Raw genomic sequence first — 24105 nt, 5'->3', positions numbered from 1 at the left:
AAAGGAATATATTTAACAGGATTAAAAGTATGTGTTGGAGTCAGTAGGTGTCAAACTTCTGGGAACAACAGAGGTAATTAAATCACATCACACTATTTATTATTAAAATTACCTGTTATACTTCCATCTGACACTTTATGTAAACTCCACCCATCGTATTAACAAGTTAATATGAAACATTACTTGCAAATCCTGTTTGACCCCACTTCAGTATGAAGCGAATAACCCCGTCCTCTTACATTCCCCGCTGCTGGTCTTCCCACAGTTCACTGCTGGTAGGTATTCGTTGCTGACTTGCTCTGTCCCTCTTGTCTTGTTTCCCACATTAGAGGTCCACAGGTTCAGGCCTCCAAGGCTGCTGCCGGGGCCAAGAAGTACGAGCTGAGCAAGTGGAAGTACGCTGAGCTGCGCGACGCCATCAATACCTCATGTGGTGAGTGTCACGGTTTAGTTTGTCACCACAGCAGTTCGTGTCATCAGCATATGCAGACAGTGTAGTGTACGCCCATAGAGTGTGCCAGGGCTGACGTCAAAACCCGGAAGTTTAGCATCACGCTGGTTCCCGGAAGAGAAAGTGAATGTGATTTTTGCATTGCGTTTTGGATTATGTCAGAAAATAAGCTCTGTGGCTAACACAAGTTTATGATACTTACAGGTTTTGTTCAGCGAGATAATCTTCACATATGAACACCTTTCATACCGCATTTGAAGCTTAAATGCGTTCGCCAGAAGTAAAAAGCTAACGTTAGGCTTTAACGGACTACATGACTACTCCACGGTTGCATGACTGTTGCATCACCGCCACTAAGCTTTCAAGTGATTTCGGCCGCTTTGTTTTAAAAACATTGTATAATGGGGAAATCGGACTGTTTAAGCTAAATAAGAAGCTGTAATGGCGGACTGCCAGCACTCTCGCCTGTTCGGGGGTGATGACGTTTAATGTCCCTGACAGGGTTTGTAGTCGTATTGAGCAACTTGTTAGCAACCGCCTTTTTTACGACACGTAAAAGCTTCAAAATTCACAAGTAGGGTGTTTACTGACGTGTTTTATGTCCTAGAACAAAACCTGAAACTCGCTTAAGCATTTGTTAACCACAGACCTTATTTGAGGCATTTTACCAAAATCCCATTCAAAAAACGTATTGACTTGACGAGAGAACCGGAAGTGCTAAAAGTGCTAACGGAGTTCCGGGTTTACTGGCACACTCTATAATCACATTTGGTGCTGGTGTACATATAATGATGGTGATAATACAAGGTTTTACACTCTTTAAGTTGTTGCCGTACCAAAAACAGGGCTGGAGATCAGTTTTTCAGTGTGTTTTAACACTGGTCCGGACTGAGATGTCAACAACTGCAGTTCAGTTGACAGTAAATTTGACATGAATATTTATAGTCCCTAGAGGATTATCTTAAATAATTTTGTTTTGTTTTAGCACTGCCACAAAGCCAAAATTTCCCCATGACAAATACTTCAGTTCATTGCAAAGTATCTCAAACCAAAAGCTATAATTCTGTTAACTTTATCATGAGTATTCATGGTCCCCAGAGGATGAACCCCAAAAGTTCTGGCAACCCCTGACCTTTCCTGCAGCCTCAGCCTTGATTTTTACTTATATTATCTGCAAATGACAATTGTGGAGCCCAGTATCACTCCCCAGAGGATGAACCATTTTCATGTCAACAAACCTATGATCTGTCCACCAGTGGTTTAATCACCTCTAAACTTTCTCTTCATAAACAACTTTGTCCCATGAAAAAAAAAAAAAAGTATGTTGAAAAACTTTAATTGAAATCCTGTGATGAATAGTCAGAATCCCCAGAGAATTAATCTAAATGCCTTTTGTGTCACTCCATTAACACCAGGGTCAAAATTATTACTTGTACACATGAAATATCAAAACTCAGTTAATTTGTACTCAGCACATTCATTGCCCTACAGAGGATTTGAAACTTTCCTTTAACACCACCCTCAAGTGAAAATGTCAACTTTGTACACAATATATGGATATCAAGTTATATGTTATAATAGGGAGATCGCTATGAAACACACTTATCAGATTTAGCTCCCCAGAGGATGAACTGGTTTAAACTTCAGCTACCCACAATAACCTCTCCACCCGCTCCCCAGATCAGGTCAAAACTTAAAAACTAATTTGGTGGATCTTAAAGAATGACCAGATCTTCTTAAAAGTTGCGATGTATATTCTTGATCTTCAGAGGATGATTTTGCAGATGATTAATCCTTTTGATTTTGGGCACTTGAACATGAACTTTTCTGTCATCAGGTGATAATGTTCACTTTGTACACAAACACATCTGGCAGATAGCCATGAATTTTGGTGATCGCATTCCAGCTCCATATAGGATGAACTGGCTTGGGTTTCAACAACACCATGATTTCTCCTTTAGCGCCACTGTAAAGACCAACTTTATGTTTTCATCCTCGTACTGTGAGGCTATAAAATTTGAGTAATTTAGTCTCATTTCCACCAAGTGGACAGCTCTGACAGAAATATCTGCCACAGCTTCACTTTCCACACCACTCACTTTTATTTCTGTGAACTCTGCCTCATTTCTGACCACTTCTCTCATGTGGGAGTGTATTACTGGTCGAGCACAACCGAGTACAACTCTTTTAACAAAAACTCATCATGATGATACCTCAGTTGTACCAGATGTACCGCTTTAGTCAGACAATAAATGACAATGCCAGATAGTCTCATTATGACATATCAAACTGTAGCAAACTACTTAACCTTTACACTGACATTTAGAAAGTAGCTAACAGTCTTATTCAGGGCATTGTACATGTGCTACATGTATCACTTTAGTGTTTTTGATTCATTACCACACTGATTTCAAAACATTAGTATTGTCGTGACAAAAAATGAAGTGATATGTGACCTCTTAACTTAACATTAGGAGCCACCAAGTCAGATTTGGATCAGCAGCAGTGGATAGAACAGGAAGAGGGTGCAGTTCTTTTTCAGAGCAAATCTTTAAGAGTTTGTGGTGATGTAAGATGCTGTAAACGTGGTGTTAGTGAGGAAAAACAGCCTCACTGATTCTGTCAGTCATGTCCAGCATCATCTTATTTCGTACTGTAATAAGTCCAGTGTCACTCAGTCAATTTGCAGAATGTTTGAAAACACTAAAATATTAATGAGTGCTCCAGTGTAAGAAGCCTATATTGTGTTTATAGGTCATCGTCACAGTTTATTGAGGCAACCATTATGAATGTATCCAGCAGAGCAGTCCTGGGTATTAAAACAACAGTATGGCACATATTTTGCTATCCGTATAAGCATGGCTCAGAAAGAGAGCAGTTTTAGTCTGTCGGACTGCCATTTTGGTCCAGACCGAAATATCTCAATAACTATTCATTGGATTCGTCAACATAACATTTGGTACTGTTCATGTTCCCCTCAGGATACATAATCACTCTGGTGATCCTCTGACTTTTCATCTAGCGCTATCATCAGGTAAAAATAATATGTCCAGTTGTTTAGTTTGGAACAAATTCAGTTTCTCTATGATTTTAGAGGCTTTAGAGGTGCTGGTAGGTGGATTTTGGTACCTTTGGACAGAGCCAGGCCAATTATTTACCCATTTCCAGTCTCTAAGCTTCATTTGAGGGTACAAACATCAAACTGTCAAACATTTTGAATGCAGGGCTTAAAGTGTGCCATTGCTACTTTTACTTGAGTAAAATATGTAGTAATTATTAATTATTTGTTAGCTGACATTTTAAAAAACAGCAGGTAAAATGAAAGAACGAAGGCACCCTGATAGCAAATGCACAAATATTTGTGCCCCCTTGGGCTGATTATGATTCAATGACAGAGGTAAAGAAAAGAGCCAGGGAAGAATATCCACCTCTTCTCTCTGTTTTCCTCTCATAATATTGAGTTTAACCCGAGAGCTCACCTGTCCTTATCCACGCAGCAGGCAGCGTGAAGGACGAGGGCGGGGAGGGGAGCGCGGACGCCCGGCGGCATCTCAGAAATGAATGTGTGGAGAAGCGGAGCCTGCAGGGCTGCTGCACATAAACACACAGAAAATGAGTGTGTTAGCTGTTAACAGGCCGCTCACCTCGCTTCCCAGACAGAGGGGGAGATTGAATACTGATGCGATCACGGCCGCCGCTCATGATGATCTGCAGAATAAACGTCCAACATAACAGAGCGACGAGGGGTTGTTGACATCTGCCACATTCTGGTTCGTTCTGCAGGGATTTCAGCTCAGCACGCTAAATTGAAGTCGGGTTTTTTTTTTGTCTGCCTCCAAAAGTATTTTTGTTCAGGTGACGTTACCTAAGCACTTAGTGTGCATTAAGCATCTCATTGCACACTGTTAGCCCTCGCGCTTCGGATGATAAATTGAATGTTTTTTTCCACTAAAGTAATTTATCTGAATCATCCTGATGAAATGTGTTATCTTAATGCTGCGGGCTGCATTAAAGTCTTTTGTCTGTCTGTCTGTCTGTGTGTGTGTGTGTGTGTGTGTGTGTGTGTGTGTGTGTGTGTGTGACACTATTGATTTTTTTGAAGATATTAATGAACTCTGTGGCAGGTTGGAGCGGAAATGAACAAAAGTCAATATATCTGTTGATAATAATTGTGTGAGGTTTATCACGGGTTCATCAGTGACAAACGTATACTGTGTGGCCAAAAGTATGTGGACACCTGTGCATTAGGCCCCTCAGTTCCAGTGAAGGGAGGTCTTATAAGTACAGCATACAGGTTATTTTAGAGCAATAATTCCAAATTGGATTCCAAATTGGTGTGAGGCTGATATTTAATAGATTTATTTTCACAATAACTAACAACCCACTGCTGCTGAGTCAGTTTTAACACCTTCACACCAAGTTTTGCGGGTGAAAGAAGCTGAGAACTTAAAGTGAAAATAGGAAGCTAAAAGTCATGGATAAATTGTTGAAAGGCCCAACTGCTGCCATCCCAAGTTGGTATGATCGTAAACTTGCTGGAAATTCTGTGCTCTTAAAGGTCGCGTGATCGGGGGAGAAAAAGTACAATTCTGACATTTACTTGCAGTAATAGTCTCAGTATTTGTTCTTGCTGATTTTTCTAAATCTGTCTCCTGCAGACATTGAGCTGCTGGCCGCCTGCAGAGAGGAGTTCCACCGCCGACTCAAAGTGTACCACGCCTGGAAGTCAAAGAACAAGAAGAGAAACACGGAGACGGAGCCACAGCGAGCGCCGAAATCTGTCACTGACTACGGTATGTCATTGCAACACATTACTGCGCTGTTAGGATTTTTAAACAAGGGTTAGTGTAGTTTTGTATTGTTTTTCTTTAGATGACTGAGCACCAACAGGTTTTATTGAAATAAAATTTAAAAAAGGTCTGCTTTTCCAACAGTGAGATGCTGTTTAAACTTCATTTACATACTTACAAGTGCAGTTTAGTCCCTGGCTGTTCCTGTTGAGGAGTTCCAGGTTTAATACTTATCTCATTAATAGTTTCTGAGTTGACTGGGGGGATATCCTCATTTCATAAACTACATGTGTTCATTTATTTGAACAAATTTAAAAAAAAATTCTTTTTATTTTTCATGCCCTCAAAACGGTTTGACAAGCCTGAAAAAGATGATTGTGAATGTCTTGAAAAAATAGGAGACTGGACCCATTAAATTATGTTTAAAAATGCACTGCTTTTTTTCCAGTTACTGAACTTAAAAATAATCCTTTACACTACTTGTTACTGAAGGAAGTAATCACATTACTGTACCAGTAACAGTGATATCTCAATCATCAAACATTAGAACTTAATGAATAGTTAAAGCAAAGCTATTGATTCAGTTTTAGTTTATTAAATCCTTCACAATACAAACTAACATAAAAAGAACATTAACGCAGGGAAATAAAATGATTAAAAGTATGTAACACAAAATTAAAAACTGAGTCTGGGAATATGTCTGTTATTGATGTACAGCTCCAGCTCTTGTGAGGTGTGCATAAAGAAGAACTGCAGGTTTTTCTTTTATCAGCACCAGTGAATATGTGGAGACATGGCATGTGCACACGGTTTATACATCCGGCTCCTGACGTCGTCGTTGATGTTTCACAGTGATTAAATATGGACTAAACCTTGACATTTAAAGCTGACGTTAGTAAGAACACTGCATATTAAAGACACTGAATGGTGACCCGTGCTCGTTGTTCTGAGTCCAGACGATGTTCAAACGCAAGGGAACAAATGGACCCTGTCTCTCACCTCTCCGCCGCCATCACCACATCTCCTTGTGCCACACGTCAAGTTGTCATGACGACGGAGAGCTCTTATTCGGAGCCGTCTATTGTGTGCTCTGCTCAGACTACTGATTGGCCCGTGAGCCCACACACCCACTTTCATCCTTCGTCCCTGTGCTTCCATCTGAGAGTCGCGGCTTCGTCCTGCTGCTGATCGGCCTCACAGACACACAACTGATAATTAATAGGACTCCTGGCTCTGCGTGTGAAGTCAGGTGACGGATTATTATGATTACCTGTGATGAGAATCTGTCCCGAGGCCTTTGTCACTGTCATCAACCTTTCCTTAAATATTTAATTAATCCTAGGGTAGTCAGTAGCCAAATCTCAGATATGTTTTGAGTCCTATGTCTTTATCTTTCAATTTGATTCTTTGTTAGTACGATCTATTCAAAAGCTACTAAAAGGAAGACTTCAAACCCCAAATAATTATTTCTATTAATACTCACTCTGTGTTTTATCGAATTCATGAAGAAAACTTTGTTTTTCTCACAAAACTATATCAAAACATTTACAAACTCTCACACAACTCATGCAGTATAATCCAAGTCTCATCCATCCAGTTGTATTCTTAGTACTTCCAAAACACATACATTTTCGCTTAAAAAAAACCTAACTATTTAAAACACTTCCACATAAACAGCAACTGTACGTGAGAGTGTTTATGTACAAGTGTTTTACAGGAACAGTGTGTAAGATTTAGGGGGTTAGCGGTATCTAGCAGTGAGGACTGCAGATTACATCCAGCTGAAACTTCTCCCAGTTAGAATTCCTTCAGTGTTCATCATTCAGGAGGTTTTAACAGGAGCTGATATCATTCACAGAGGTCTTTTCCTTTCCAAAACAAACAGACCCAGTGATTAAAACTGGTAAAAACACAGAATAAAGCAGTTTCACTTTACACATCAGTGTTTTTCTGAAGCTGTTTGTTGGAGACAACCTGCTTGCCCAGCATCTCCTAATGTGTGCTCACCTTATTTCTCTGATAACTTAATAGCCAGACATTCAGGAGGCTTTAACCGGTAGCTGAACTATCAGCAAAGGTGTCTTCCTCTCCAGAACAAACAGACCCAGCGATTAAAACTGGTGAAACACTGAATAAAGCAGTTTCACATTAAAAAAAACAATGTGTTTTTCCAACGCTCTCGAGACAGTGGTGCTGTTAACTATAGCAGCTGACACAAAAATGCAAATGGCCCTTTAGAGCCAGTGTTTGGTTTGTCTGATTTGTGCTACTGTAGAAACATGGCGATACAACATGGTGACCTCTGTAGACAAGGATCCACTCCTTATGTAGATATTAATGGCTCATTCTGATGTGTTTTTGTTACCTCAGAATGAGCCATTAATATATACATAAGATTATACACTAAGGAAAACATACTTATCATATTATATTCCAGTTCAACCAATATATCACCTTAAATCCTGCACACTGGACCTCTAAATATTACAGTTTTGGCAAAAATGTATGTGTTAGGGAAGTACTGAGCCTTAGACTGGGTAACTGAGAGTTGGATTATACTGCACGAGTTGTGTGAGAGATTGTGAACAGATGTTTTGATATAGTTTTGCTGTTGTGAAACATGATCCATGATTGTGACTAACGTTCTCCATTTTTGGATTCTTCTTTCACCATGGGGGTATGCGAGAAAAACAATCTGAATTCAAAATAACACTAGATAAGTAATTAATACACAAATGACAATCTGCGGTGAAGTAGTCCCTTCAAGAAAGTGTTTTTTGTGTAAACTTCAGTGTTCTATGGGTAAAGCTTAGTTAGCCATGGCCACTTCTGATGTAGAGTTAAGCCCCCTAATACTTTTCAAATGAGCCTCAACTTTACATGAATTGTTTCAAGTGCTCGTCTCTTCAGTCCAACCAAACCTAAAAACTAATTGACTGTAAATTAGCAGACTGCAGCCTTGACACCAGTATGCACTTTATGAGTGCTGTCTAGATTAAAGAATATTATATCTTAAGTAAATTTCGCCGAGACACTCCCACGCATGGCGCTATGGGGTCAGTCATCATTCCAGGACTCAGTTTGTCTCTTTTTATGGCTCACATTTTTTTCGAGAGACGGCGTATATTTGAGGGATAAAGGCCAGGGGAAAGATAAGTGACAAAGATCCAAGCCTGGATTTGAAGTCTCTCAGATATACGTTTATATTATACGTCTCCACCACTGAAGCAATTACTCCCCGAGGAGTTTGGAATCTATGGGGAAATGACACGAAAGAAATGGAGGGGAAAGAGGAACAGTAAGTCAACTTGGGATGAAGGCTTCAGCTTCGTCATGCTGTGTTGTTAAAAAACATCAAAAAGGCCTTTTGTTTAAAAGCTTGCTGAAACAAAACTCCTAAATCCAAGCTAACAGGTCACCACACTGACATCTGGACCCAGAGATATGGCTGTTCTCTAAAGCGTGTGATTGGTTCACATATAAAGGTTTTACATCTGAAAGGTTAAAGCTTGTGTCAGTCTTTAATGTCTTACTGTCACCAAATCCCATGAAAGACCTAAATCAACAATGTGTAAGTGCATCTCTCAAAACTTTCTGACTTCCTGTCTGTGGCTCTCAGCTCAATATAAGTGATATTTCCAGCATATGTTCTGAGGAATCTCCAGAGGTGTAATTACTTTGTAAACTGAACACATTTTATTCTTTCTTCTCACCCTTTTATCACCATATCTGACCACATGTCACAATAAACAATGTCATTAGGACTACTGGCAGCCATGTTAGTTATCATCCTATATGTACGTCAACAGTATTTCTGTCTTCATTCTCTCGTCTTGTCCGACTCGTTACATGTTATCATGTCAAACTACAAACATCTCTCTTGTTTCACTGTTGCTGCTGTGTTGCATCACTTCCTGCAGTGTACGTCCGTGTAACCTGGCATGTTTACTTTCAGATCATGCACCACCTGTGAAAACAGCATGTAAGTGGTACTCCAGTGTGTAACGCTACTAACTGCAGAGCTACACCCCTCCCTCATTAACCCTAACCCCCCCACCCCCAACATGGTAGAGGTCTGCTCCTAACTGGGATCACTGTTTGCCTTGGGTTTGTGCTGCTCAGTTTGATGGAAAAGTTTCCCTTTCGGTGGAGGAGGAGGAGGAGGAGGAGGAGGAGGGTGAATGGGTTTCCATGGCAACCGCTGCCTCTATTGAGACGTGTGTGGAAGAGATTATTTGAGTGATTTCGAGGCACAAAGCTGCCGTTTCGTCTTCATGACCAGTGCACCGGGTGCCAGCTCTTGCCCCATTTGTGAGACGCCTCCCAGACGGCTATAACGCTTTGATAAAGAGCCAAGGTGATTCCTGCGAGCTCTTAAGACTGCTGTTATTGATACTCCCACATGGAGGAATTCTCAAGAAAGGAAGCAAGAGAGAGAAAGAGGGAGAGAGAGAGAGAGAGAAGGACAGGAGGCGTTCAGGGCAGTTTGCCTGGCTTGTGTTTGGCGGCAGATAGCATCACGTTCACGGGAGCGTGACGGGAGGAAAAAGGCCGCCGCACTCGCTGATTGGAAGAGAAATGTTGTAAAAGGTGTCGTCGTTGAAGCAGCAAGCAGACGCTTCACTCCATTCACTCCTGACTTAATGAAGATTTTAGATACATAACAGCCCATTCAGCCATATGAGACACCCAGTGCTGACTATCAATCTGTGTGTGTACCTGCAGCCGGCACACACTGACGAGGGTCTGTGTGAATTCTGAAGCTTGGGTAGATTAAATCTGCTGATGTTTATGTTTACATTTGGTGAGAAAATTAGCAAATTTAATGTGTCATTCAGAATTCTACTGTCATCTGTTCAGCCTCGTAACGATTGTTGAGACTCCTGAACGCAGTTCTTTAAAGGGTCAGTTCACCCAAATCACAGCAACTCATTAAGTCATTCACTCACTCCTATACTACCACTCAAAATATATATATCAATTAATAAATAATGTTTCAGTCTTGTTTGCTCAGGTTTTGATATTGTCAGATTTCTACTGACACCCAAATACAAATGCAGAATTTGGTTGGAGGCTTTGCTAAAAAACTATAATGACACTATCTCAAAACCTCTCACACTGTGTCCTAACAGGATGCGACGCAAGCGCGCATCACTGACGAAATCAGATTGATTGCATTGTTTTCTATTTGACTGTCCTTACTGCCTGCTTACAATGTAGCGGGACGCAGCCCGATGTAGTGCACGGTTTTGAGTGAAACTTTTGTCAGACACCACGTTTTTATTTTATTCTTGTTGCTTGTGTTAAAAGTGTCGCAGAAGACGAGAAATGGCTGATTCATGAGGTTGAAATGAGGAGTTATCGATGTGATACCTTCTCCTTTCACTACAAAAAGCTAAATAAGTTCATCTGGCTTGAGGGAGGTAGCTAGGGAGTTGAGCGTTTCTCGTTTTAAGTATTGTATAGGCTTATTATTCATACTCACAACACTACTGTTGCGAAAAAACTTATAGATATCATTATCATAGCTACAGTACCATTCTATAACATACCTCCATCTCCATTTCGTAAAACAAGCTAACAGGGAAGTACGTACTCACCCATCTTCTCAGTGGTTATTCTGAGACCACAGCTGATAGGTAAGTGATGGGTTTAAATGATGTGACAGAGTTCCATATTAAACAAATCCAGTGTGAACAGAGATTGTCTGATGTAATGTGATGCAGCGTGATAGTCTGCTGCTCGCTTGCTGTTAGGACACAGTGTCACACCAGAAAGTGCCATTTTCATAAAATATTTGTTTGAGGCTTGGCGCCAAAGTGAACACATGTCGAGCTAGTTGGCAAACCACTGTTTACTGGTGAGTTAACCACTCACACCCTAACCAGCAGACACTGAGCCATATACTCTCCCCTGACATTTTGTTCTCGGGATAGTTCATTATTTTATTCAGTAAGAGTATTATTGAACAGGGAAACAACACTCTATTCATAGACTGTATAAGATAATGAGTGTAGCTACCATGACGTCACCCATTGGTTTGTGGACTCCTGTTTTGAGTCTAAAGTTCTGCATTCCTGCCGTTGCCACCTTGTTCTTTTGGAAACAGAAGTGACCATATTTAGATGAGAGGGTGGAGCTGTGGAGCGAGGGGTGGATCTGATTGAGAAGCTGAGGACACTACCTGCAGACAGCCTGTCTCTCTAAGCAACTCCACCCCAATTTATGCATAACTTTATGCCTTAACAAAATTTAAACAGGTGAATTGTATAAAAACTTCACTCACTAACAGTTGTCATGGATGGAGAAATTAGCTGTAGAGACCAAAACCTGATGTAAACATGTTAAATACTGCTGTAAAGCTGGGAATTTTAACATGGGGGTTTATGGGGATTAACTCACTTTTAAAGCCAGCCTCAAGTGGCCATCAGAGGAACTGCAGTTTTGGCACTTTCTTGTGTCAGTTCGTTACAAGTGGCAAGTTCTGTTGCTATTAATTTCACATAGTTTTATGAAAAGCAGAAGTATTTGTATTATCAACTCCAAAGTCGTCAATATCTACACAGTATTCCTCTGTTGTGGACCAGTTTATGAAGTTTATGAAGGTAATACGAGCTCATATGGTCTATTAGCTTCCTAGATTTTAGACTCTAAGTTCCCTCAAAGGTCAACACTGTCAAAAGGGTGAGCAAAATTGCTTGGGATTTGTTGCTGAATATTTCAAATGCTGTTGTGACCAGACCATGATATTAAGATTTTCATTGTCTTTTGGAAAACAGTTCCCAGTGCAAATGTCAGTAAAGTCTGTGGATTAGCCAACGTCACTAGGACACCATAAACACTGTTCTCGCAGAAACAAGCTGCTGTTATGTTTTTCAAAGCATTGCATTACAAACTACCTTGACCATCATTATGACTGATCCAAAACCAATCAAATATGTAACATATTTTTTTCTTTTTACAATTTGGATGAACTTAACCTTTGAAGTTGTAAATACATTTGAGCTCTTTTAGGTAGATTTATCTGTTCATTCATAGCTGAGCAGGTATATTAGATGAAGGTGTACAGACTGTGAGGTGAAAACCTTGACTGGCAGAAATAGAATATTATATTATAATATATTATCAGCAGAGATAAATTTATGAGACACTTGTGCAGACAAAAATACATAAACTGAATCCACAGTCACCTATTTAAGTCTGGAGTGTTGGACAGAGCAGGGTGTGTGTTTCTCAGCTGGTGTTTCTTCCTCACGACGCTGCCACAGTGTGCTGATCTTTATCCATATGAACGGGTCACGCGTCCCCTTGTTTTCGTCAGCCTTGAAACCTGAATGTAGCTCTCGACCCTTCAGTGAGTCACTAAAGGAACTCGGGCACTCTGTAGCAGCAAGTCAGGAAGTACGACAAGCAGTAATCAAAAACCTGAGAGTATCCAGCAGGGAGTTGAGTTCAAGTGCCTCTCGCTAGAACAGTTCTCCATTTCTAGCTTTTTCTAAACAGAAACAGGCTGATTTATTTTGTCGGTGAAGTTTTAGGGATTTTATTTTCCCTTTCTAGAAGTTGTGGGTGTGGGGAGGTGCAGTTCTTTTGGAAGGTGGTGTAAGGGCGCCATTTTGTTGGTGATGGTGAAAGGAAGTGTTGCTGTGAAACAGATGGTTGGTTCATGTTTTCAGATGCTGCAAAAAGACTCATTTTAACAAGGTGTTGAAATCTTGGAATCTGTTTTAAAACTGTGTATTTTTAACATGCCAAAAAAGAGTCCTTGTTTTCATCACACAGCTTTAAAAACCTGGAATAAAGACTATGAAATCAGGCCACTTCATTTAACACCTTATTACTTATGAGAAAATCCTTTGAACAAGCTGAGCTGCTTTGGAAACAAGTGATTTTCAATGCAAATTTATTGGTTTTAAAACTGAAGACGAGATAAATGGTCTTATTAAAATGAGTGTTTTTGCAGCCTGAGTCTCTTTATCATGTAGCAAAGCTTCCTCAGTCTCTGTAGATCCTTATTTTACGCTCCACTTCGTAGACAGAAATGCAAATAATGCATGATTTATGTTTCACGAGTTTGCAAACCCCCTCATAAACATCTGCCGTGCTTGTCTCGCTGATTTCTTCCCTCTGTCATCAGCACTGCTGTGATCTCTGCTGACCCTCCTCTAACAGCAGGACTCACTGACTCAAACATAGAGGGCAGGCAATGGGTTTATCATTCAGTTCTGATCTGAGAACAGCGGAGCAGGGCTTCATGTTTACATGCAGTGAGAAGACATGATCCCAGTCAACAGATGTTTCAACATGCTTGTTCTTTGTTCCATGTTTTTTTTATTTTATTTTTTTTTGTGGTGTTTTTTTTCCCATATAAGCCTTATTCCAGTGCATTCGCCTGTGTATTAACAACTTCAGAATGACTGCCTTTAAAAGCTCTCCTATGTAGGAGTGAGGCTGTAATACTTTACTTTATTAATGCTACGGACAGGTCAGGGTCAAAAGTCTTATATTCTAATGCTGTGAGAAGATGGCGCTCACTAATTAACACGTCATATCTCGTTTGAAAGGTTGCCAGGCAACTAGTCTAGAAAAATAACAGGTACTCGACACAGAAAGTGTTTTTTCACTTTTGTTTTGTTTTTATGGCATTAAAACAAGGTAAACTGTGTTAATCAGTGAGTGTTAGAGGTGCCGGTAGGTGGATTTTGTTACCTTTGTGCAAACCACACTAGATGTTACCTCTTGTTTCAAGTCTGTATGCTTGTGTTTTTCTATCTGAGGACAAGACTCTGAGTCACCAAAGCCACCAAACTTAATTTTTGAGCATTCTCTTAGTCGTAAATTCTAAATCTTATTAAATGGAGGATTACTCCTTATTAAAAATATCATTACTTCACTTTTTTTATTCATAGATTTTTATTTTCTTCATAATATTTAGTCCCGCCAGCAGACAGTGACACACAGGGACACATTTGATACAAAAGTCATGAGCAACAAAATACCTGTACCAATAATAAATATAATCCTCAACTCAATGTGAAGTGGAAAAAACAAAAATCAAACTTAATTTATCTTGTCTCAGTACAGTATAGAAGAGGTGTCTGAGACTATTCTACATTTTAGGTTGTTGAAATTAGTTTTGGAGATAAGGTTATCTATTAAAATTCTGTCTGAAATGATGAAAACTGAAATTTCCAACTATGCTACATAGTAACTGAAATGCAGCACATCGAATTGCTTTATCGTGCACTGAAAACACTCCTGCAACACTTTATTTTCCTATGAACTTCTTTTGTCTTCTGTGAGGAGGTCAGACTGGCACCTAGTGGAGCTTGTAAAGATAAAACCAGTAGGACAGGTCTTTGGTGGAGGTGCAGTCTCCATGAGATAATACACAGGCTGATAATCAGGCATAAGGTTGTTGCTAAGTAAATTTTGGCCACCTTTCCCATTAACTGCCCCTGGCTGCATGTAAACATGGTCACTGACTCGTGATTGGTTGCTTATCATCTGTGGAAGACATCCTAACTTTTTTTCTTTGCTTCAACCGATCAACAGCCCAGCAAAACCCAGCCCCGCCCATCCCGGCCCGGCAGTACGAGGTGGCGATGAACCGGCAGCAGCGTTACTTCCGTATCCCGTTCATCCGGCCGGGCGACCAGTACAAAGACCCCCAGAACAAGAAGAAGGGCTGGTGGTACGCTCACTTCGACGGGCCCTGGATCGCCAGGCAGATGGAGCTGCACCCGGATAAACATCCCATCGTGCTGGTGGCAGGTCGGTACAGCAATGAGGTGTGATGAGGGATGGGAGACTGAGGAGGGACTGAGAGAAAGAAGGAAGAGAAAGAATAAAGCTCTGACTGCTGTTTAGCCAACAGGTACATAGTGGAAGTTATGACAAATTAAGTGGATGAATGACAAAATGAAGGAAGAAAGCAGGAAAAGGACAGAAGGAGAAACAGTGGAAGGGAGGAGGGATTGAAGGAAGCACAGAGTGAGGAAGGGAAGAAGGGAGAGTTCAAGAAGAAGTCGATACTTCAAGAGAAAACAAAAGAAATCAAAAGTGACACTTCATTGGGCAGCTTTAATAAACGCTCAGGAATTTGACTTCGTGATAGTACAGCAGATTCATCATCTTATCTGTTCATCTAATTCACTGCCTGGTCTTCCACTGCCGGGCAGCTGTAAAGGATGTGAGGCTTTTATTTTTTTTAGAGTCCAGTGTTAGACAATGTAAATCATCGATCAGGATTTGTGAACGTTTCCCATGAGGATGGTTGGTTTCAGCTCTTGTCAACTCTCATCAGGACATGATGGTGATAAATGTGCAGCGTTCATGTTACATGACATATCTTTATATGTAGAGGAAAGAGAGTTTAGGACATCAAGTTTCCAGAGCAATCTATAGTGCAGACAGTTCGACAACCTTCAAAGCAAAAGGAAACCCTCCATTAAGAAATGTTTAACATAAATTAAATGTTGAGATTACAGTTAACATACTATTAGAATCATAATTAATATGACCCCCCCTGCATATTAGGGTTCAACTTCAAATACATAAAGCACCTTTTAGGGTGTTAACAGTGTTTGTGCCACAACAAGCTATAAAAGCACAGATTGTGCTAAATGACGAGTCAAAACATAACACTAAAAGAGAGAACTAGTTTTGTTTACCCATCTGTCTCGGCATATGTGTCGACGAGTTAAAGCCTTCTGACTTGTACCAGCATTTGTCCTGACTTTATTTGACTTGGAGGATTACAGATGTCTGTGGGTTGAGGAATGTTTGTGAGCTCTGTGCTTATTAAACCATGTCACTGTGTGATTTTTATAAGTGTCTATCAACAAAAAAAGCACATATTGTAGTAAAATATTTTGTTTTTTGGAGTAGCAGTGTTTACAGGCAGCAGTATGTGGATGACTAACTACCTCATATAGCAGTTGGCAAACACACTGCTGGAACTTGTTATTGCCTGTACTTACTGACTGAATGTAAGTTGCCATTGTTGAGTTCAGGGAATGAAATATTTAGTCTGCTGAAGTTCAGTTGTTCCGGCTGCAACACTTTTAATTCAGGATACAGAAAAACAAAGTCCAAAATTCACCACACCAACAGTTTAAAGGAGCACTGTGACTTGGGCTATGGAGACAGTACAACTTTTTCATGCCATTATGTATTCAGGTTGTCCACACATGTGTACGTAGAGTCTTCATATTTGGCACAAATGTCCGCTTAGACTCAATGATGAACTGATTAGTTATTGGTGGTCATTGGTCAAAGGACAAGGTCACTGTGACCTTGCATCCATCTCACTCTCATAAACACAATATCTCAAGAACAACTTGAGGGAATTTCTTCAAATTTGGCACAAACATTCACTTAGACTCAACAGTGACGTGATTACATTTTGGTGGTCAAAGGTCAAGGTCAGTATGACCTTGCATCTGTCCCCTTTTGTCAACACTATCGCTAAAGAACACCTTCAGGGAATTTCTTGATATTTGACACATCCACTTGGACTGAAAAATAAACAGATTAGAATTTTGTGGTCAAAGGTCAAGGTCAGTGTGACCTCACAAAATATGTTTTAGGCTATAAAATTCATGTGCTGATTATGAAGAAACTTCACACAAATGTCTAATAGGATAAAATAATGAAGTGATGAAAATTTTATATCCAAAAGGTCAAAGGTCAACTTTACTGTGACATCATAATGTGCTGCATAAAACACTTTTCTGACCATTGTTCAGTGTCATATCTCAGGAACAGGAATATCTCAGGGGAGCCATTTGGTACTGAATCAGTGACTCTAATCTTGGGTGTCCACCTTGAAACTGTGCTGATTGTATAGATCTTCTGTGCTGTTGAGTGTGAATCATCCATGATTTCACAGACATGGATGTAAACTGTAAGAGAAATGTCTTACTTTTGTCTTTTTCCTACACATTCTTTAAACTTACTACAAAACATTCTGAAAAAAATGTTATTGCAAAGTAGGGCATTAAAACGTAATAAGCATCATTATAATAAGCCATAATATTACTTTTCACAAAATGATTCACAAAAAAGGCATTACAGCATTTGTAAAAATGTGGTGGTTTGGTAGAGTATGTAAAAAAAAAAAAAAAAAAAGTCAGTATAATATTTTTATAAGAAAAAGTCATAGTATAGTAGGTAAAAGAACTCAGAGACGTGTGTAAAAAAAATCAAAATGTAGTATGCAGAAAGTCTTAGTATTTTATGATTTTAAAAAATAAAGTGTGTTATGTAAAAAAAAGTTAGCATAGTTTGTAAAAAAAAGTCATCAAATGGTATGTAGAAAAAAGTCCTGTAATAGAATGTTAGAAATAAAAGTCATATTACATAATGTTAAGTATGCAGAAAAAAAGTCAGTTTAGTAGGTAAAAGTCAGTACAGTATGTAGTAAAAAAAGTTACAGTATAGTAAACTTAAAAAAAGTCACAGTATAGAATGTAAAAAAGGTCAGTATAGAAGTTCATAGTGTAGCACGTAAAAAAAGTCATAGTGTAGTATGTTTAGAAAGGTTGTGGTGTAGTATGTAAAAAAAGTCAGAATAATATGTAAAAAAAAAAAGGTCATAGTATTATGTAAAAAAAAAAAAGTTCATAGTATAGTATATTAAAAAAAGTCATAGTATAGTATGTAAAAAAAAAAAAAGTCATAGTATAGTATGTTAAAAAAGGTCATGGTTTAGAATGTAAAAAAAGGTCATAGTATAGTATATTAAAATAAGCCATAGTATAGTATGTTAAAAAAAAAAAGGGTCATGGTATAGAATGTAAAAAATGTTGAGTATGTAAAAAAAGGTCATAGTATAGTATGCTAAAAAAAAAGGTCATGGTATAGAATGTAAAAAATGTTTAGTATGTAAAAAAAAAAGGTCATAGTATAGTATGTTAAAAAAGGTCATGGTATAGAATGTAAAAAAAAGTGTCATAGTGTAGTATGTTAAAAAAGGTCATGGTATAGAATGTAAAAAAAAGGTCATAGTATATTAAAAAAAAGTCATAGTATAGTATGTTAAAAAAAAAGGTCATGGTATAGAATGTAAAAAATGTTTAGTATGTAAAAAAAAAAGGTCATAGTATACTATGTAAAGAAAGGTCATAGTATAGTATGCTAAAAAAAGGTCATGGTATAGAATGTAAAAAATGTTTAGTATGTTAAAAAAAAAAAGGTCATAGTATACTATGTAAAAAAAATTTGTCATAGTATATTAAAAAAAAAGTCATAGTATAGTATGTTAAAAAAAGGTCATGGTATAGAATGTAAAAAATGTTTAGTATGTAAAAAAAGGTCATAGTATAGTATGCTAAAAAAAAGGTCATGGTATAGAATGTAAAAAAAATGTTTAGTATGTAAAAAAAAACTCATAGTATATTAAAAAAAAGTCATAGTATAGTATGTTAAAAAAACGTCATGGTATAGAATGTAAAAAAAAATGTCATAGTATAGTATGCTAAAAAAGGTCTTGTTATAGAATGTAAAAAAAAATGTCATAGTATAATATGTTAAAAAAGGTCATGGTATAGAATAAAAAAGGTCATAGTATATTAAAAAAAAGTCATAGTATAGTATGTTAAAAAAGGTCATGGTATAGAATGTAAAAAAATGTCACAGTATAGTATGTTAAAAATATTAATTATATTTAATATTAATATTTTATGGAAGAGTTAAACTGGCATTTTCAAGGCCTCTTTAATTAAATATGAAATAACATGACATCTGCATGTTGCTGAAGCATATTTTCATGTTACAGGAAAGGACGACATGGAGATGTGCGAGCTGAGCCTGGAGGAGACGGGTCTGTCGAGGAAGAGAGGAGCCGAGATCCTCCCCAGGCAGTTTGAGGAGATCTGGGAGCGCTGCGGTGGGATCCAGTACCTCCGCAGCGCCATCGAGAGCCGGCAGGCGCGCCCCACCTACGCCACAGCGATGCTACAGAGCATGTTCAAGTGACGGGGCCCAGGGATGGGGGCTTCTCACTGCAAACAAAGGGACAAATGCACCAGCTACCTAACACAGATGGTGTCTGAGCGTACTACACCAGGTTCTGACTGCGGGGCATTCACGTGAACAGTGATTTCTCTCAACTGTCCTTTTGTTTCTTTTCTGTTGTTGTTTTTGTTCTTGCTGGCTTTCAGTTCCTCGAAGGGGGGAAGGGGGCGAGGGCAGGAAGTCTTGCATTGAACCCTATGCAGAAAAATCATACTAAATTATCACATCCGGTTGTTTTCCAAGGAATTCTGTTCTCTGTAACATTTCTGCAAGTCTAACTACGAGGCCTTAATACTACTTTAACAGGGTTTAAAAGCCAGAAGTAGGACTTTCTGTTTCGTTTAAAGCTGCCTCCCCAAACAAGAAAACTTAATTCCTCTGTAATTATGCATTCCTGATCATTACACTGAAGTCTCACTGGTGTGTCGCTTCCATCTTAACAGCTAGCTGGTGATCCCTCTCCGACTTAAACCCTGCTGTTTACATTGTCTTCATGTGGTTTTTACAGGGCGAACAACACTTGCACAAGGAGCTGTCAGCGCTCACCGTGAGGCAGTGCTGCATGAGTGACTGCACTCAGAATTAAGTCAAATATTTGCTAATACTTACTTTTTTATTTACCTTTTGTCTTTCCGACCGAATGTAACTTGAGACCTCGTTGATTTGTTCATGTAGTGATTCCTCTTTTCTTGTCAGTATGTGTGATTTAATGTGTAAAGCTAATGACAAAGGTCCAAAAAATGTTTGACTTTGAGACCAAACATGGCTTGAAACTTTAAGCCCGTGCTGGGTTTTTTTGGCCAGAGCAGTAATTCAGCTCCATGATTAGTTTTTTTCTCTGCATTTATTAAGCAAAGCAGAAAATGTGAAATAATTATGCAACTCCTCGCGGGCTGTTTGAGACCAGATCAGCGCTGCAAATACCATCCCATCTTTTAGTTTTCAAATTTGATATTTTTACATGAGGAAACATAATTAGCCAATGCAGTGATTCCCAAGGCAGTTTCACATGTTCATTGACATTAATTGATAAAATCACTACATCTGGCTCTGTGTTTAAAAATATCATTTGATTCCAGACATGTTTAAAAAAAATCTCATGTACGATTGGACATTTTTCTGCAGTGTGAGAAGCTATTGAGCATGTCATTAACTCTGTATGATGCACTGGTACTCAGCCTTGAACTGGAACATTCATTCAACACTGAATATTTTCTATACTCCCAACGGTGATATTCCAACTGGAATGCAAAAGTTTATTTTTGAAAGAACAGTTTCTACTTCAGTGGCTCGAGCACGAGAAGCAATAAATCACGCAAACTAAGCTAAGGGGGGAAAAAAACAACAACAAAAAAACCAAGCCTCCTTTGACGGGTACATAAACCATTTAAAGACAATCTGCTGTGACGTTACACCTGTATACACCTGAGGTTGCCAAGTTTGTTTCTGAGCTTTCTATTCCCTTTGACGCTCCTCTCTGCACAGCAAAACAGTGACTTAGAATGTCTGAAAGCATGAAGATCTGTCTTGTTGCGAAGTGGCTGATCCCCTTTTAGAAATGGCATTAACAAGCAGGAAAGCTGGCTCGAAAGCAACAAACAAATGCACCCAAGATACACTGAAGGTCTGACAGTCGAGCTGACAGCAACCACAAACAAAGAGTTTTGATTTGATGATCTACAGGTCAAGAGATGTCTAGACGTTGCGGTATAGAGCATGTGTTTTGTTTTTGGTTTTTTTTAAAGATGTCTAGACTACAAGTAACTCTTAATAATAGATTTCAGTAACTCTAGTTGTCATGGAAACAACACAGGCGTAAGTCAATTGACTAATAAGACTTTCTGACCAACAATTTAGGCTTTCCAAAACAGAAATGTACATTTTACCTGTTATCCTATTTCCTACTTCTGTCTGATGCGACCTGTAACATCAAATACATGTAGTAAAAGGACTGAACAAACAATTTACATTTAAATTGGATCAGTTCAGGTTCAGACAGAGACAGAAAATGCATGTAAACAAATAAATGCCTTCAGGACGCATGGAAAACCAGGTTAGACGAGGTGTTTTCTTGTCTATTAATGCTGTTTAAAGGGGCCCACATTTTGAGTTTTGCCCATGATTATGACCTTAGTAGTGGTTTTAACATCTGAGTGATGACCTCACAATATTTCCTCAAATGTACAAGAAAATGTCCTGCACCTGCTCCCATCTGTTTCTCTCCACACACTACAATCATTCCTCGGGAAGCACTGCCTTCGTCCACTGTCACTTTTCTAACGCTGATCTCTCTAACAGACGAATAAAAGCATTCCATGTTTCACTCACCTCTCTGCTCGTTCTTTCACTTCAATTTGCTGTCATGATGTTGCTGTCAAACAAAACTTGAATATTAGCTGAATGTGTTTTTTTTTTAAAAATGAAGAAAGTAGGGTTTCTTATTCAGCACAGTTTGTATTTTCAACTATTAAATGTAAAACCCAACATTTAGATGACAAACGTTTAAAATAAGAAAAGTCCAAGTTACAGTTTGGTGTGTTTTCCCCCAAAAAGCAGCAATCTGTAGATCTGTTTTGTCCATTTACATGAACTGTACATGACAAAAAGGTGATCATGTTACAGATCAACCCCCCCACCAAAAATGTTAGCATGCTAACATGCTACACTAAGATGATGAATGTGGTAAACATTATACCTGCTAAGCATCAGAATGTTAACATAGTCACTGTGAGCATGTTGGCATGTTTTTGCTTTTGCTTTAGATCACTGGCTCCCAATCCAGGGATTCAGGGGCCGCCCAAGGTGTCCCAAAATGACCCCAAAAGGAGTTACATGAGGATGTATTGGACAACAGCATAGAAAGAAAACTCACCTTTTTCTAGTCTTTGTTTTTTTTTCCTTTTCTTTAGAAACACTGGGTACTGCACTTTGACCTCATTGGGCTTCTAAAAATCCTTCAGATCAAACAATCTGAGAGATAATTCACCTTTTGATTGAAGTGTTAAAAATTTAGCTATCACCTTGGAGCTACAACCAGCTTCAAATATCGCTTGATTTTAAAAAGGGTCATAACCTAAAAAGAAGGCTGGAAACCATGGGTGTAGATGGCCAGTAAATCACCCGCATTCTCCTATTTGTCACTACTGAAACTTGTCCACAGTGATCCTGATCTTCATTCCAAGCTTATGAGGTTCAGGTTTACAACAGGGTCATGAATGTTTGCATTAAGCTGTGAAATGATGTGGGCATCCAGTACTGAAGGTCTTTACAGTGTTAATTGATCTAAACAAATACAAAAATACAGATCCCTGGTCCGAGGTTCCTTTTTTTTTGTTTCCAAATTTAAGAGCTTTTCGCAGCAGATCCTGTGTATTCTTAAACTATTTGCTACACAAACACAAACAGAGTCAGCTGATGTGTGCAAAAATAGTCCAGGGTGATCAATATCCACCCTATTGATGCTGCAGAGTCGTGTGCTGACCTCCTTTTTTGTCATCCTGCTGCTCGTGGCTGCAGACGACGGCCATCTGACAGTATTCCACAGTGGCTTTAATGTCTGTTTACCCTGAAAGGAGATCGTCCTCTGATATGAAGCTCGAAGCTCTGCAGAGTTTGGAGGCGAACAGTTTGTCATGAAAGCTCTTCAGCTCTGTACTGTCATTGATTTTTAACTGTGAGGCCGCAATGAGTCTGGAGGTCCTACTGCCAAGTCCTGTTTCATCAAGTCTGCAGGGGAAAAACATACAATGTTTAAGGGGCACTCCACCAGTTAAACATGTCAAAGACAGTTAATTAGCCATGGGGACAGATATATGACAGAAGAGTCAGGCACAGAATTTCATAGAGGATGTCATATTATTGTATGGCATAAAAAAGTCATAATATAGTATGCCATTAAAAACGTCATTGTATAGTATGCCATAAAGAAGTAATAAATATGTCACAGTATTGTATGTCATAAAAAAATATGTATATATATATATAGTATGACATACAATGTCAAAGTATTGGATGTTATAAAGAGTCATAGTACAGTACAGTTTGCCAATTAAAAAAGTCATAGTATGTCATAAAAAATCCAAGTATAGTATGCCATTCAAAAGTCAGAAAGAATCATAATATAGTACACCATTCCAAAAATTCATAGTATAGTATGCAATTCAAAAGTCGTAAAAGAGTCATAGTATTGTACACCATTACAAAAAGTCATAGTATAGTATGCCATAAAAAAGTCACAGTATTGTATGTCATAAAAAATAGTAAAAGTATTGTATGCCACTAAAAAAGTCATAATATAATATGTTTTAAAAAGTCAAAGTATTGTATGTCATTAATGAGTAATAGTATAGTATGTCATGAAAAAACAGTCATAAAAAGTCACCATATTGTATGTCATAAAATAGTCATAGTATATGTCATAAAAAAGTCATAATATAGAATGCCATTAAAAAGTCCTAAAAAAGTCATAGTATAGTACACCATTACAAAACGTCATAGTATAGTATGTCATTAAAAAAAAGTCTGTGTATAAAATGATTTTAAAAGTCACAGTATAGTATGCCATTAGAAAAGTCATAGTAAAGTAGGCCATAAAAAAAGTCATAGTATAGTATGTCATAAAAAAGTCATAGTATAGTACACCATTACAAAACGTCATAGTATAGTATGTCATTAAAATAGTCATAGTATATAATGTCGAAAAAGTCATAATATAGTATTTCATACAAAAGTCATAAAAAGTCACAGTATTGTATGTCATAAAAAAGTCATAGTATATTATGTCTCTCCTGTTTTAGCTTCTCTGCACTGGCTCCCTGTAAAATCCAGAATTGAATTTAAAATCCT

At 38.5% G+C, this 24105-nt stretch overlaps 2 protein-coding genes across 10 annotated transcripts in view; one reads left to right on the top strand and one right to left on the bottom strand.

The window, feature by feature from the left end:
- myo6a (myosin VIa) overlaps window positions 1-21593 on the top strand; it is a 188721-nt gene extending 167128 nt beyond the window's left edge. For 7 of the 9 annotated variants that reach the window (XM_050057691.1, XM_050057694.1, XM_050057693.1 and 4 more), the window contains 5 exons: window positions 330-433; window positions 5110-5244; window positions 9197-9223; window positions 14797-15015; window positions 19022-21593. In XM_050057691.1, the coding sequence (XP_049913648.1) occupies window positions 330-433; window positions 5110-5244; window positions 9197-9223; window positions 14797-15015; window positions 19022-19221 (685 nt within the window). In that variant the 3' untranslated portion in view covers window positions 19222-21593. The remainder of the gene's footprint in view (window positions 1-329; window positions 434-5109; window positions 5245-9196; window positions 9224-14796; window positions 15016-19021) is intronic. The other 2 variants (XM_050057695.1, XM_050057689.1) reach the window with 1 other exon arrangement.
- A 1267-nt stretch (window positions 21594-22860) lies between these two features.
- The window catches only part of LOC126399179 (interphotoreceptor matrix proteoglycan 2-like), a 56494-nt gene continuing 55249 nt past the window's right edge, over window positions 22861-24105 (bottom strand). Inside the window, exon 18 of the mRNA XM_050059009.1 lies at window positions 22861-22986. The gene's annotated coding sequence lies outside the window, so the exon portion shown is untranslated. The remainder of the gene's footprint in view (window positions 22987-24105) is intronic.

The sequence above is a fragment of the Epinephelus moara genome, chromosome 12 (assembly GCF_006386435.1).
Source record: "Epinephelus moara isolate mb chromosome 12, YSFRI_EMoa_1.0, whole genome shotgun sequence".
NCBI classification, from domain to species: domain Eukaryota; kingdom Metazoa; phylum Chordata; class Actinopteri; order Perciformes; family Serranidae; genus Epinephelus; species Epinephelus moara.
The sequence above is the reverse complement of the archived record's forward strand: the minus strand, read 5'-3'. Positions and strand labels throughout refer to the sequence as shown.